The sequence below is a fragment of the Cetorhinus maximus genome, chromosome 4, assembly GCF_964194155.1.
Source record: "Cetorhinus maximus chromosome 4, sCetMax3.hap1.1, whole genome shotgun sequence".
In the NCBI taxonomy this organism is placed as follows: Eukaryota; Metazoa; Chordata; class Chondrichthyes; order Lamniformes; family Cetorhinidae; genus Cetorhinus; species Cetorhinus maximus.
Window position 1 is genome coordinate 96432546 of NC_135882.1, and position 12607 is coordinate 96445152.

Consider the following 12607-nt stretch of genomic DNA (forward strand, 5'->3'; position numbering starts at 1 on the left):
GGGCTTTATTTGACCTGCTAGCGGATCATTTCCTGATCACTCCCGGACCGCCCACTGCGCCTGCCCGATGACCTCAAATTCATGCCCTGAGAGAAGGATTTGAACTCATGCCTACTGGATTATTAATCCAGGCCTTTGAATTACTAGTCCAATAACGTAACCATTGAACTACCAGATCTGTTATATAGCAGGCAAATCTTAAGCATGAACCACTTGTAAGCTAATAGATCTGAACATAATTATGAGACACTGGATTAAAGCACTAGATTGAAAAAAAGATTTGTGTGCTGCATTGAAGTAGTCTCCCCTTTCTACCTCAGCTGGTACTAAAGCAGTGAGATGTATACTTGTGTATGGAGGGACCTTGCAAACTGAGATCAATATATGCAGTGCTTTGAATGTCACACTTGTTACAGATACTGAAGACATGTCACTGGTGAGATTAAAATCTTACCACATATTGACGTGTAATATAAAGGAAAACTTTTATTGACTCCATTTGGAGTAATGTCCTTAACAAAAGAGCAACTCAAACACATATGAAAAAAAAACCTTTTGTTGGATAGGTCTAAATTAAAATTAACAAAAATTGTAAAGGTTGCAGATTCCCTTCTGAACATTCTGCATCCCATTTCACTGAGTAACAATGGCAAAAGGTGGAAAATGAAAGAGTCCTTTCTATACTACTGTGAACAACTGTCCATGTAATAAAAATTAAAATCATAAAGGAAAAGTTCAAAGACTGTAAGACCCAGACTTTGGCGGGGATTTTGTCAACAGCATGTCATTCCCGACATGGTAACGAGAACTGTGCGCCACTTCCACTTTCACACTTTTTGCCTTTTTTCCACGTGATTTCAATTAAAATTCATAGTGCCAGTAGTGTGCATGCAAAACACATTTGATTTAGTGGCTGGGGAAGATTGTCATTGGTGTGAGCTGCCGTTAGTTGACAATGCTGCAACTACAGGTTGCCTGTTAAAGAGTCTCCTGGTCAAACAGGGAGGCTTTGTATCATGGCGGCAATTTTCCTGCCCAACTGTATTGCCATTGACATAAGATTTGAGAGCACAAAGGTGGCACTGGTGTTTCTCAAAATTAAATTTCACTTGTAAATATTTCACATTACATTGGTTTCACTTTATCCATGTGTGCATTACCATTATTTGTTGAGACTAGCTTAGTCAGAGAGCTAAATGTACAGGCACCCCTCATGTTGGCACGCATTGACGGTTACAGGGAGGTAGGGCCATTTCCTTTATTGTGGAAGAAGCAATATTGTGTTTTTGTGTTCACTCTTTATTGAATATCCAGATCAGTGTCCAGTGCTGTACTTATCACTCTTTTGGGATGTGGCTGAACTTGTAGGCTCAGCTGGCCCACCCTTCTCTACATTGTAAAGGACATTGTCCGAAATCACTCTCAGCAAAGATAATTGGAATGTTTTAGGTGAACTCAAAGACCAGTAAGGACTCTGCCAGCCAACACCCTGAGATAGACACTCATTTGGACAGTTTTGACACCACTGTTTAGACCCATCGTTTTCTTACTCTGACTGACTGTCCCCACCATCCCCTGCATCACACCCAGGACTTAAGGCCCTTCCCACATCATTCTTCCATGGCTCCAAACCAACCCCAGAATGCCCCTCACCACTGACTCACCCTTACCAGCCCTGAGCCTCCATGCAAGAGTCCATTCTACTGCTCCTTTCCCTGTGCCATAGAGTTAGACAAAGAAAAGCACTAGCCTTACACACAACTGCATAAATCCGACATATGCACACCACCTTTAAACGATTGCAAACCGGGAGCCACAAGAGTCTCATACGTCACTAACTTTATCCTGAAGGTAGGACTTTATTGAAAACTGTTTCAATTTAATGAGCTTTCATGACATGCATGAGTATTACAAGTACGAACCCGCCGCAGGCCAGCGTAATTTTTGACATGCTGCAAACACACCGCTGACTTTATCTCTGCATCCCAACCCGCCATCGGGAAATTGAAATTTCGCATCCTATTTAATTAAGTCACTCTGCACGCCACGTTTCCCGTTCTTGTGGGCTTCATAAAATGCCCTCCTTTATGTGGGTAAATTGGGGTCCTGTATTTGAAAGCTGGCTGATTGGTCATAAGAGAAATAGATATTATTGACAGTTATGCCTTAATCTTACAATTAATCTTACTTTAAACAAAGCAACTTTGGTTAACACTTTCAGGTTCAAGGGACTTTAGGTTAAATGGGATCTAGTGCTGTTCAGCGTGCTCATCTTAGATTTAAAAATTACAATCAGTGGTGACAATAAGTAACTGGTACTGCTCTGTATGCTACATAACCTGGCATCATTCAAAGTAGTCACATAGATCCAAGAATTAAAAAAAACTTACCAAAAACAGACAAGCTAACATTGAAAGAAAATTGTGATAAAACACAATAATTCAGCCCCCTTTTATTTTGCATTCTGTTTTTCTGTGAAAACACAAGAGTATATTGTTGATGTTTTTAACCTTACAGAGAATGAATTTCAGGATTACCTGTTAAAGCAGACATTGAGACGTGGATACAGTGAAAAGCTTGGACGCTGTGAAGCACCAGATAATTGTAGCGGCAAACCGGCAAAGGTGGGGCTTAGTGTCTTCATTAAATATTTCCATTACAAATGTGCTCATTGGTGCAGTAATACAATTATACCTTTAAGGTCCTAGAAATAAATGCTTTATTTTTAACTGGGGTTACTTTATAATTTGCTATACAACAAATTTAGAGACTGCTAATTGGCTTTGTTTACAGTTCATTCATTTTCTATTTTCAAAGATGCACACGGTGACAGTAGCCATTCATTTTCTTTCTCTCCGTTTAACAGAGGTGTTGACCTGTTAGAAATAAATGGGATTGATCCTCTGTTAAATCAGTGGACAGGCAAGTGTGATATGAAAATGTTACAGGTTTCTCTAATGATATCACAAACAATAATTTCTAGGCTATGAAGTCTTGATGTATTGAGGACAGGCTTGATGTTAAAGAGCAAGACTGATAATCAGACAATCAGGTTATCTTGCCCTTAATTTGACAGAACTACACATATCAAGGGCATTATGGCTAGTTAATTGCATTACGTGTGAGATCTTATCAATTTCTCTTTTACCTTACTTTTTAAGTTTTTATTGGGTTTATTATACAATTGCTGTCTGTACAAGGCTTGGATCGCTCATATTTTCCAATGTTGCTTGTGCAAAATTCTAATTTTTGCCTATTGCAAAGAATGTCAAACTTAAAAAAAAGATTTGGTCAGACACCACAGTCTGACAGATTATCAGGCAATTCAAGGAAGTTTGATTCAAGGAAGAGTAAAGAAGGAGCAGTAGAAGTTGCAGCAAGAATTGTTTGGATATATTTGGTGATGGCAGATATAGCATTGCACTATATTTCTATTTTTTAATAACTACAGCTGGCCAGGATTACATTTTTAAAATAAAGCCCATAAATCATACATTTTATTGCTGCATATTGCAAAGCAATTTTATCGTTTAGCGGCTGCATCCAAATTATACAGTTTCAATGTGCTGCAGAAATTAGTTTAGTTCAGAGGATGTTTGTGTGTCAGAGTCGTCATTCATTTAGAACAGAAGTGATTTTCCTTTTCAGAAAAGTGACCAAAATAGAAAGCTTGGTCGGATCAATCTGACCTGATTTATCTTTCCGACAGATATTATAAATTCATTCTTTCATCTATTTACCACAATACAATGTTGTGGGAGATTAAAGATTTATTATTGTTATACATAACCAAATCAAATTTAAAATAACTTGAGAGATGGATGCAGCAAAAAAAAACATATCACATTGATGCTAATTCTACCAGCTATAAAATACACCAGTTGTGTCTTTTGATAGTTTAATTTATGAAGGCTAGTTGTTAAAATCACTGTAAGTGCCGCACGTGAACTACTGAAAGAAAATGAATAAATGGTATATATATTGGTGTAACAGCACATAATATAGTGTATTGGGGAGTTCTTTCTCTCAATAGACCATAGTAATCAAAAGTAATGAACCTATTATGCATAGGGCCTCAGAGAGCATCGTATTGCCATATGAGTGCAGCACACAAAAGGTTTATTAAAGGAAATTAAGGTCCATCATAGCCACACCTGCTCCCCTATTATAAATCTAATACAGGTCACTGCTTTCAATCACAACACAACATTAGATAAAAGAGTCATGTTTCCCATTTAAACTAAGGTAACATCACATCCTGTTCACTCAGTTCCTTTCTGAGAATGAAAAAATTAGAGATGGTCTTCATCTAGCAATAAGTTTGGTGAAACCAGGGCATAACAGTGCAAAACTATTGTGCAAAAATCTTTGTTTTATTATGAATTTATGGTAAGGTGAGTGCCAGAAATCGTAAGCAATAGTTGCCACTAACATCTCTCACCATGTTACAGATGGATGCAGACAGTGAGGAAAAGAGACTACGCACACGCTCTAAAGGATCTCGGGGTGAGTTGTGAATAGGTCTTAAATCACTTTACTCCACACAGTAGAAAAGAGGTCAGTTCCTGTGGAGAACTCCTGATGGGTTGGCACTGAATTAATATTGGCTTTTCCCACTGTGATACATTCAACAGAAGAGATGTATTCAACAGAATTGAGGTAGTGGGGTAATTTTACCAGGTACTGTACTGTTAAGTTTAAAAAGTACAAATAATAAGCCACTTAACAGCCTGTATAAGGTAGATGGTCTTTAAAAATGTGTGTAAAAGGTTTTTTTTTTAACCTTAGCTATAAATACTTTTACCCCTCAAAATGCATTTGGTAGTATGTTGACCACAATATTATAAGAAATAGCTTTTGGTGATGATTGTACCACTTAATTTTTGAACAATGTTCAAGCTGCTGCCAATGGCTACCAACAGGTAAAGTAGTATCCCTGCTGGGATTAACAGTAGATAATGGTTCAGTATTGAGGAGCTGAAAGAAGGTAATTGACAGATTGAGGTGAATAATTAACCTGTCTCCTGGCTTTAGAGTTTTCTAGTATTCGTAGTGGCTGAACTCATTATTGCATCACTGAATTTAAAAAGAAATGATCACTTTTTTTCTGACTCAACTGCAGCCCCATCCCTAGGGTGGAATCTTCTTCTAGCGTCGGGAGTCCCGACAGTGGGACTGGAGGTGCACGGCACTTCCAATCGTAGGGGGAGGGACTGGCTACATGATATCACACTGCAGCCAGCAAACTGGACATGCAAAGATAAGAATCCCAGCCAATCATGTGAGGGTACAGGCATAACCCAACAGGCCCGCCCTTACCTCACAGGGTCAAAGGTTCAGGCGCCATATTTAAACAGCACCCGGACAGGCATCCACTCCCTGCCATCCTCCAGAATCAATGTTGCTGCTTATAAGCCAGCCTGTACCAAGCTCAAACTCCTTGCAATTCAGAAGTGTGTGTAGATTTGACCAAACCATGCATATGGCTCATGCTAACAGCCTGCAGCACGTTTCCATCAAGGTGACAGAGAAGATGGGCCTGTATGTTCGTTTCGAAGACTGTTAACCAGTTTTGAGTGAGTGAAAACCCTTTCAGTTTATGAAGTCAGCTGGTTGATCCCATGCAACTCTTAATGTCACGTGCATGCAATCAATTGTCCCTTGTACCTGGGGAAATCCAGCAATAGCACCAAATCCCACAGCTCTGGCTACCTGGCTCTCAGGGTCTTTGGTCAATCAAAAAACATCATTGGCTCTTCTGAACAGGGCATTGGTGACCTCCCTGGTGCATTTGTGAGTGGATGACTGTGAGATTCCACATATATCCACGTAGAGCCCTGGAAAGACCTACATGCATAGAAATTCAATGCCGTGGTGACCTTTATAGCCATTGGCATTGGATTGCCTCCCAATGCACAAGGAGGTAGGTCTTCCAAAGCAGCTGACACAGGTGAGTGATGGAAGCCCGTAACATCCTGAGTGATCTGACATTTGCAGGTAGTTATATGTCTGCAGTATGTTCTATTACACGCTAATAGTCAACGTCACACTGGCCCCATGTTGCCAGCATCTTGAGCTGCCTGACCCTCTACTGGTGGCCCTTGTTGCCGTTCTGGCTGTCACTGTGCCTGGCTCTGAACCACCCTCTGCCAGTTCCTCTGCAGCTGCACCAGAGCCAGCAGAGGCACCGAATGCACTTGATCCATCGTATCTGCCTGAGATGAACTGTGAATAAAAGTCAGGCAAAGATCTGATCAGCACAGTCTTTAAGGCCCTCCCTCCTATCTTGAACACTGTTGACTAATGGGGAGACCTATTCTTAACATCGGCCACACCCTGATTCCCACTCAGCACACCATGGACAACTCCATCCTTGAGCTTTACTTTAGAGAACTCTTCTTGTTATCACACCATGTCCATGTACAGTGATCCTTGAACTGGAATCCATCGTCCTACATCCTCCCTCAGTCACCTTTGAACTTCCCTCCATCACCCTTGACCCTCACTCCATCACTCTTGCCATGCCTTTGGTGACCCTCGACCCACACCCACACCACGCTTGACCAATTAACATTCACACTAAAACTTGCCATCAGCACACTGGAACTGCCTCCCCAACCCCCAGCTACCCTTGACTTTCCATCCATCATCTGCAACCCTCCCTCTATCATCATTGACCTTCCCTCTTTTAACCTTGACTCTCTGGTTCTCACTATTGATCTTCCCTGTATAACCATTATCTCCCCACAATCATGCTTGACGTCTTGTCTGTAGACATTGATAGCACAGCCAATGATAGCATTGAACTCCCTGTGTTGTCCAGCTTCCTCCTTCTGTCTCCCATGAGACTTTGTGGAACTGCCATCACTTTCCATCCCTGCCTCCCTGTGTCAGCCATGAACGGTTTCCCTTTCATCACCAGCCAGTCTCAATCATCAATGCCTCCTCTCCCCTGGTTCAACAAAGCTCCCCTTAGAAGAGAAAGCTGCTCCTACTCAGTCCAAAACCACCAGGGAGACTACCTCACTTGCTGCACACCACCGTTAACAAGTCGTGAATCTGAAGGCATGTGTTTCTCGTTTGCCGCACACTTAATTCCAAAGGTACACTTTAATCTGGTGAAATTGTTTTAATGAGCATACATGACATTATTAATCAATGAAGGGGGAGCCCAGCATATCAGACAAGGCTGAAGCATTTGCAACCATCTTCAGTTAGAAGTGCTGAGTGGATGATCCATCTCGGCGTCCTCTTGAGGTCCCCAGCATCACAGATGCCAACTTTCAGCCAATTCACTCCATATGATATCAAGAAATAGCTGAAGGCACTGAATACTGTAAAGGCGATGGGCCTGGCAACATTCGGAAATAATACCAAAGACTTGCGCTCCAGAATTAATCACGCACCCTAGCCAAGCTGTTCCAGTACAGCTACAACACTGATATCCACCAGACAATGTGCAAAATTGCCCAAGTTTTTCCTTTGCACAAAAGGCAAATTCAACCGAGCCTATTACTGCCCCATCAATCTACTCTCAATCATCGGCAAAGTGTTGGAAAGGTTCATCAACAGTGCTATCAAGTGACACTTGATCAGAAATAACCTGGTCACTGAAGCTCAGTTTGGGTTCCACCAGGGCCACTCAGCTCCTAACCTCATTACAGCCTTAGTCCAAACATGGACAAAAGAGCTGAATTTTAGAAGTTTGATTAGAGTGACTCCAGGTAAGTAAACCTGGAGTCAATGGGAATTAGGTGGAAAACTCTCCGCTGGTTGGAGACATACCTAGCACAAAGGCTGTGGTTGTTGGAGGTCAATCATCTCAATCCCAGAACATCATTGCAGGAATTCTTCAGGGTAGTGTCCTACGCCCAACCATCTTCAGCTGTTTCATCAATGACCTTCTCTCCATCAGGTAGGGATGTCCGCTGATGACTGCACAATGTTCAGCAGCACTCGTGACTCTTCAGATACTGAAGCAGTCCATATCCATATGCAGCAAGACTTGGACAACATTCAGGCTTGAGCTGATAAGTGACAAGGTACATTCGTGCCCAGGCAATGACCATCTCCAACAAGAGAGAAACTAACCATTTCCCCTTAACGTTCAATGGCATTACGATTGCTGAATCCCCTGATATCAACATCCTGGGGGTTACCATTGACCAGAAACTGAACTGGACTAGCCATATAAATAGTGTGGCTACAAAAGCAGGTCAGAGGCTGGGACTTCTGCGGAGAGTAACTCACCTCCTGACTCTCCAAAGCCTGTCAACCATCTACGAGGCACAAGTCAGGAGCGTGATGGAATACTCTCTACTTGCTGGATGAGCACAGCTCCAGCAACACTCAAGAAGCTTGACACCATCCAGGGCAAAGCAGTTCACTTGATTTGCATCCCATCTACCATCTTCAACATTCACTCCCTCCACCACTCGAGCACAGTGGCAGCAGTGTATACCATCTACAAGATGCACTTCAGGAACTCACCAAGGTTCCTTCGACAGCACCTTCCAAACCCGGACCTCTCCCACCTAGAAGGACAAGGGCAGCAGATACTTGGGAATACCACCACTTGGAAGTTCCCCATCCTGACTTGGAAATATATTGTCGTTCCTTCATTGCCACTGGGTAAAAATCCTGGAACTTTCTTTCTAACAGCACTGTGGGTGCACCTACACCACATCGACTGCAGTTCAAGAAGGCAGCTCACCATCACCTTCCCAACTGCAATCAGGGATGAACAATAAAAGCTGGCCTAGTCAGTGATGCCCACATGCCACAAAATAATTTTTAAAAATGTCCATCAGACAATTAATTGCCTGGTGTCAGGGCTCCTGTCTCTTTAAGGAGTGAGATCCTACCTACAAGAGTTTCTAGTCAATCGGTGGGCTGGCAGCTGTTCAATCCCAGCAGCGTCATTGGGAGCAATGGCCACTGCTGGGATTGCACCCAATTTACAGTGACATCATTGACATCACCCTAGAACCAAAGTAAGTGGGGTGGGGTGGGGGGGCCACCAGGTCAGTCAGACAAGCCTCAAAAAGGGGGCGCGAGGTGCTGATTGGTGAGGTGGGGGGGAGGTGGTGGGTGTTGTTGTGGAGGCAGACCTTGTCACCGGGCAACCTCCATGGCCACAGGGGGTCCAATTTGGTAGAGACCCCCAAGCCTGCAAGAAGGCAGTCAGTGTAAAATGGCCTGCCCATACCTTGGAGGGCCCACTCACCACTGGCAAAATTGCAGCTGGAATGCAAGAGGCCCTTAACTGGCCCTTAATTGTCTACTTAAGGGCTTCAATTGGCCTACAGATGGGAATGCCATCCGCCACTGGTAAAATGCCACCAGCGGTGGGAAGCAATGACAAGCAAGGCACCCACCACTCTCTCTTCTCTCACTTGATTTTTTTGGCCACTCACCCCCACTACCCCCACCTGCTCCTGAGGCCCCATAAAATCCCTATCAATGACTTGGGCAGCATCTCCTTTCTTGGTAAAGACAGGTACAAAGTACCCCATTTAGTACCTCAGCTATGCCCTCTGGCCCCATGTGTAGATCCCTTTTTCAGTCCCAAATCAGTCCTATCCCTCTTACTATCCTTTTAGTATTTATGCGCTTTTTGAAAATTTTGGATTTCCTTATTATATTTGCTGCCATTCTCTTCTCATACTCTCCCATTGCCTCTCATATTCCCTTCTTCATCTCCCCTCTGAGCTTTCTATATTCAGTTTGGTTCTCAATTGTATTATTCACCTGATATTTGTCAAACATACCCTTTCCTGCTTCATCTTTCTATCTCATTTGTCACGCAGGGGGCTCTGACTTTGCTCTACTTTTACCTCTCATGGGAATGTACCTTGACTGTACTCAAACTATCTCCTCTTCAAAGGCAACCCGTTGTTCCATTACTGATTTTCCTTCCAATCTTTGATTCTCGTTGACCTGGGTCGCACCTCTTCTTACCATATTGAAATTGATTCTCCTCTAATTAAGTATTTTTTATTCTGGATTGTTTATTGTCCTTTTCCACAGCTAACCTAAACCATATGATACAATGATCACTGATCCTTAAATGCTCCCCGTCTGACATTTGATACACTTGGCTCACCTCATTCTCCAGAACTAGATCCAGCAATGCCTCCTTCCTCATTGGAATGGAAATATACTGATCAAGTAAATTCTCCTGAACTCACTGCAGAAACCCTTTCCCCTCTCTGCCCATAACAACACTACTATCTCAGTTTGTATTAGGATAATTATAGACCCCATTATCACTACTCTATAGTTTTTGCACTTCTCAGTAATTTCCCTTCAAATGTGCTCCTCAGTGTCTTTCCCACTGGTTGATGGACTATAGAATGCATCCAGTCATGTCATGGTACCTCTATGTTTTCTTAACTCTGACAACATTAATTCTGTTCTTGTCTCCTCTGGACATCTCTCTCCAGCATTGTAAGATTTTCTTTAATCAATACTTGCACCCCTCTTCTGTTCCTTTCTTCACCATTTTTCCTGACCACCTTGTATACAGAATTATTTAGTACACTTTTTTGAGCCAGGTCTCTGTTATCATCACAGTATCGTACACCCATGTGGTTATCTGCACTTACTGTTCACCGACCTTATCTACCACGCTTTGTTTGTTTACATATGCATCCAGTAAATCTAATTCAGACTTTATTTAATTCCCCTTTACTCTGACTCTATCTAATATTTTTCTGTATCTTCTTCCAGTGCTCTCTGTCTTTCCCAATCCTTTATGCACCTTGTTTTTACTTTCTATTGCTGCATCCTGGTTCCCATCCACCTGCCAAGTTTGTTTAAACCTTTCCCATCAGCACCAACAAACGACCCTGTGAGAGCATTGGTCTTGGCTCTGTTGAGGCCTGTCTGGGACCTGTCTGACCTGTACACGTCCCACCTCCCCCAGAACCTGCCCCAATGCCCCAGAAATCTAAGACCTTCCTTTCTGCGCCATCTCTCCAGCCATGCATTCATCTGGTCTATCTGCTATTTCTGTATTCACTAGTGTGTGGCATTAATCCACCTATATTATTGGCACCAATATGGACTGTGACCTCTGGCTGTTCATCCTCCATTCCCCCCTCCCCCCCAACTCATCTGCAACTGCTCAATTACACCCTTGACTCTGGCATCCTGGATTCACATCTGCAGCTACAGAAACGTGTGCCTGCTCGTCTATTGAATCCCCTATCATTATTGCTTTTCCAATCTTTCTCCTGTCCCCCTGGACAGTTGAGCCAGTTATGGTGCCATAGACTTGGTTCTGGTTGTACTCCCATGAGGAGCTATCAGTCTCATGAGTATTCAAGACTGAATACCAGTTGGAGAGCGAGATGTAATCAGGGTAGTCTTGTACTGTCTGCCTGGTCCTTCTTAACTGCCTAGCAGTCATCCATTCCCTCTCTGCCTGCAAACCCTTAAGCTGTGGGGTGACATATCCAGAAATGTTATATCCATTTAGCTCTCGACCTTTTGAATGCAGCTCAGTGATGCCAGCTGCTGCTCAAGCTCCAAACACCAGAGCTGAGGATGAGGACCCTCCGACTATTGATACTTTCAGCACATGTGGTTTTCAGGACATGAGAAGAATCCTGGAGTTCCCATATGGAATAGGATGTCATGTGCCTATTTATTGCCTCTATTTATTGACCAACTAGACTAAATAAACCAAAGGCTTATTAAAGAAAAAACCCACCAGCTACTTACCAATCAGCGGCCTCCATTGTGTTGCCATTACATTTAGTTATTTTTATTTTGTGCCCCAACACAAGTGCTCTGTCCGTTCTGCTGCTCTGCCCCCGAACTCCTTCAGGTACATTCCTCCAGGCTCTCTAGACTTGTTTTAAAAAACTACTTCCTGTTCCTTCAGCCGATTTACTCAACCTCAGTGCTCCATCTGCCTGCTTGCTGTGACGTCAATGCTGATATCACTCTTTCAGAATTCCAGGAATCCTCTGGTTTTTGTGCTGGACATCTCTTGCCTCAGTGCTGGGTGCTAACTGGGGTCTCTGCCTCACTTATGCTGCTTTTTAAACTGGTGGAGCTCCTCCCTCAATGCTGGACACTGACTGAGGTTCTCCCTCACTCAGGCTCCTTTTTAAACTGGTTAGCCTCCTCCCTCAGTGCTCCCTGCTAACTGGGGATTTCTCTCACTTCCAGTGCTTGCTCCACCCAGAATGCACTTCCCTGGATTGCTTTTAAGTAGTACAGCCTAACATTAAGTAATATTAGCCTCATACCAACTTGGACTCCTGCTGAGGAATGCAGCCACCCACCAATGTGTTTAACACTGTCTGCATGCAGCTATTATTTGCAAATTAACAGGCAACACAAAAATTTGCATGCTGCCTGCATCAGAAGGCGTGAGACAGGTTAACCATGCATCGCGATCCCCATGCCTGTTTTGAAATGGAAGATTTGTCAATAGTTACAAAAATTGAAAGAAAACAACCTAAGTGAGATGGAATTCTGACTAGACCAGGTTTGCTGCACATTCTTGGTTCTCCTTGGTCTTAATCATGATTTCCGCCCATGGGCAGAATTTTAACCACGAAGGGGAGGTGGGTTTTGGGGAGGGGGGTGGGCG

At 43.1% G+C, this 12607-nt stretch overlaps 1 protein-coding gene across 1 annotated transcript in view; it reads left to right on the forward strand.

The window, feature by feature from the left end:
- st18 (ST18 C2H2C-type zinc finger transcription factor) overlaps positions 1-12607 on the forward strand; it is a 412589-nt gene that overhangs the window by 239885 nt on the left and 160097 nt on the right. The window contains exons 3-4 of the mRNA XM_078540528.1: positions 2518-2624; positions 4452-4506. Coding sequence (XP_078396654.1) covers positions 2518-2624; positions 4452-4506 — 162 coding nt within the window. The remainder of the gene's footprint in view (positions 1-2517; positions 2625-4451; positions 4507-12607) is intronic.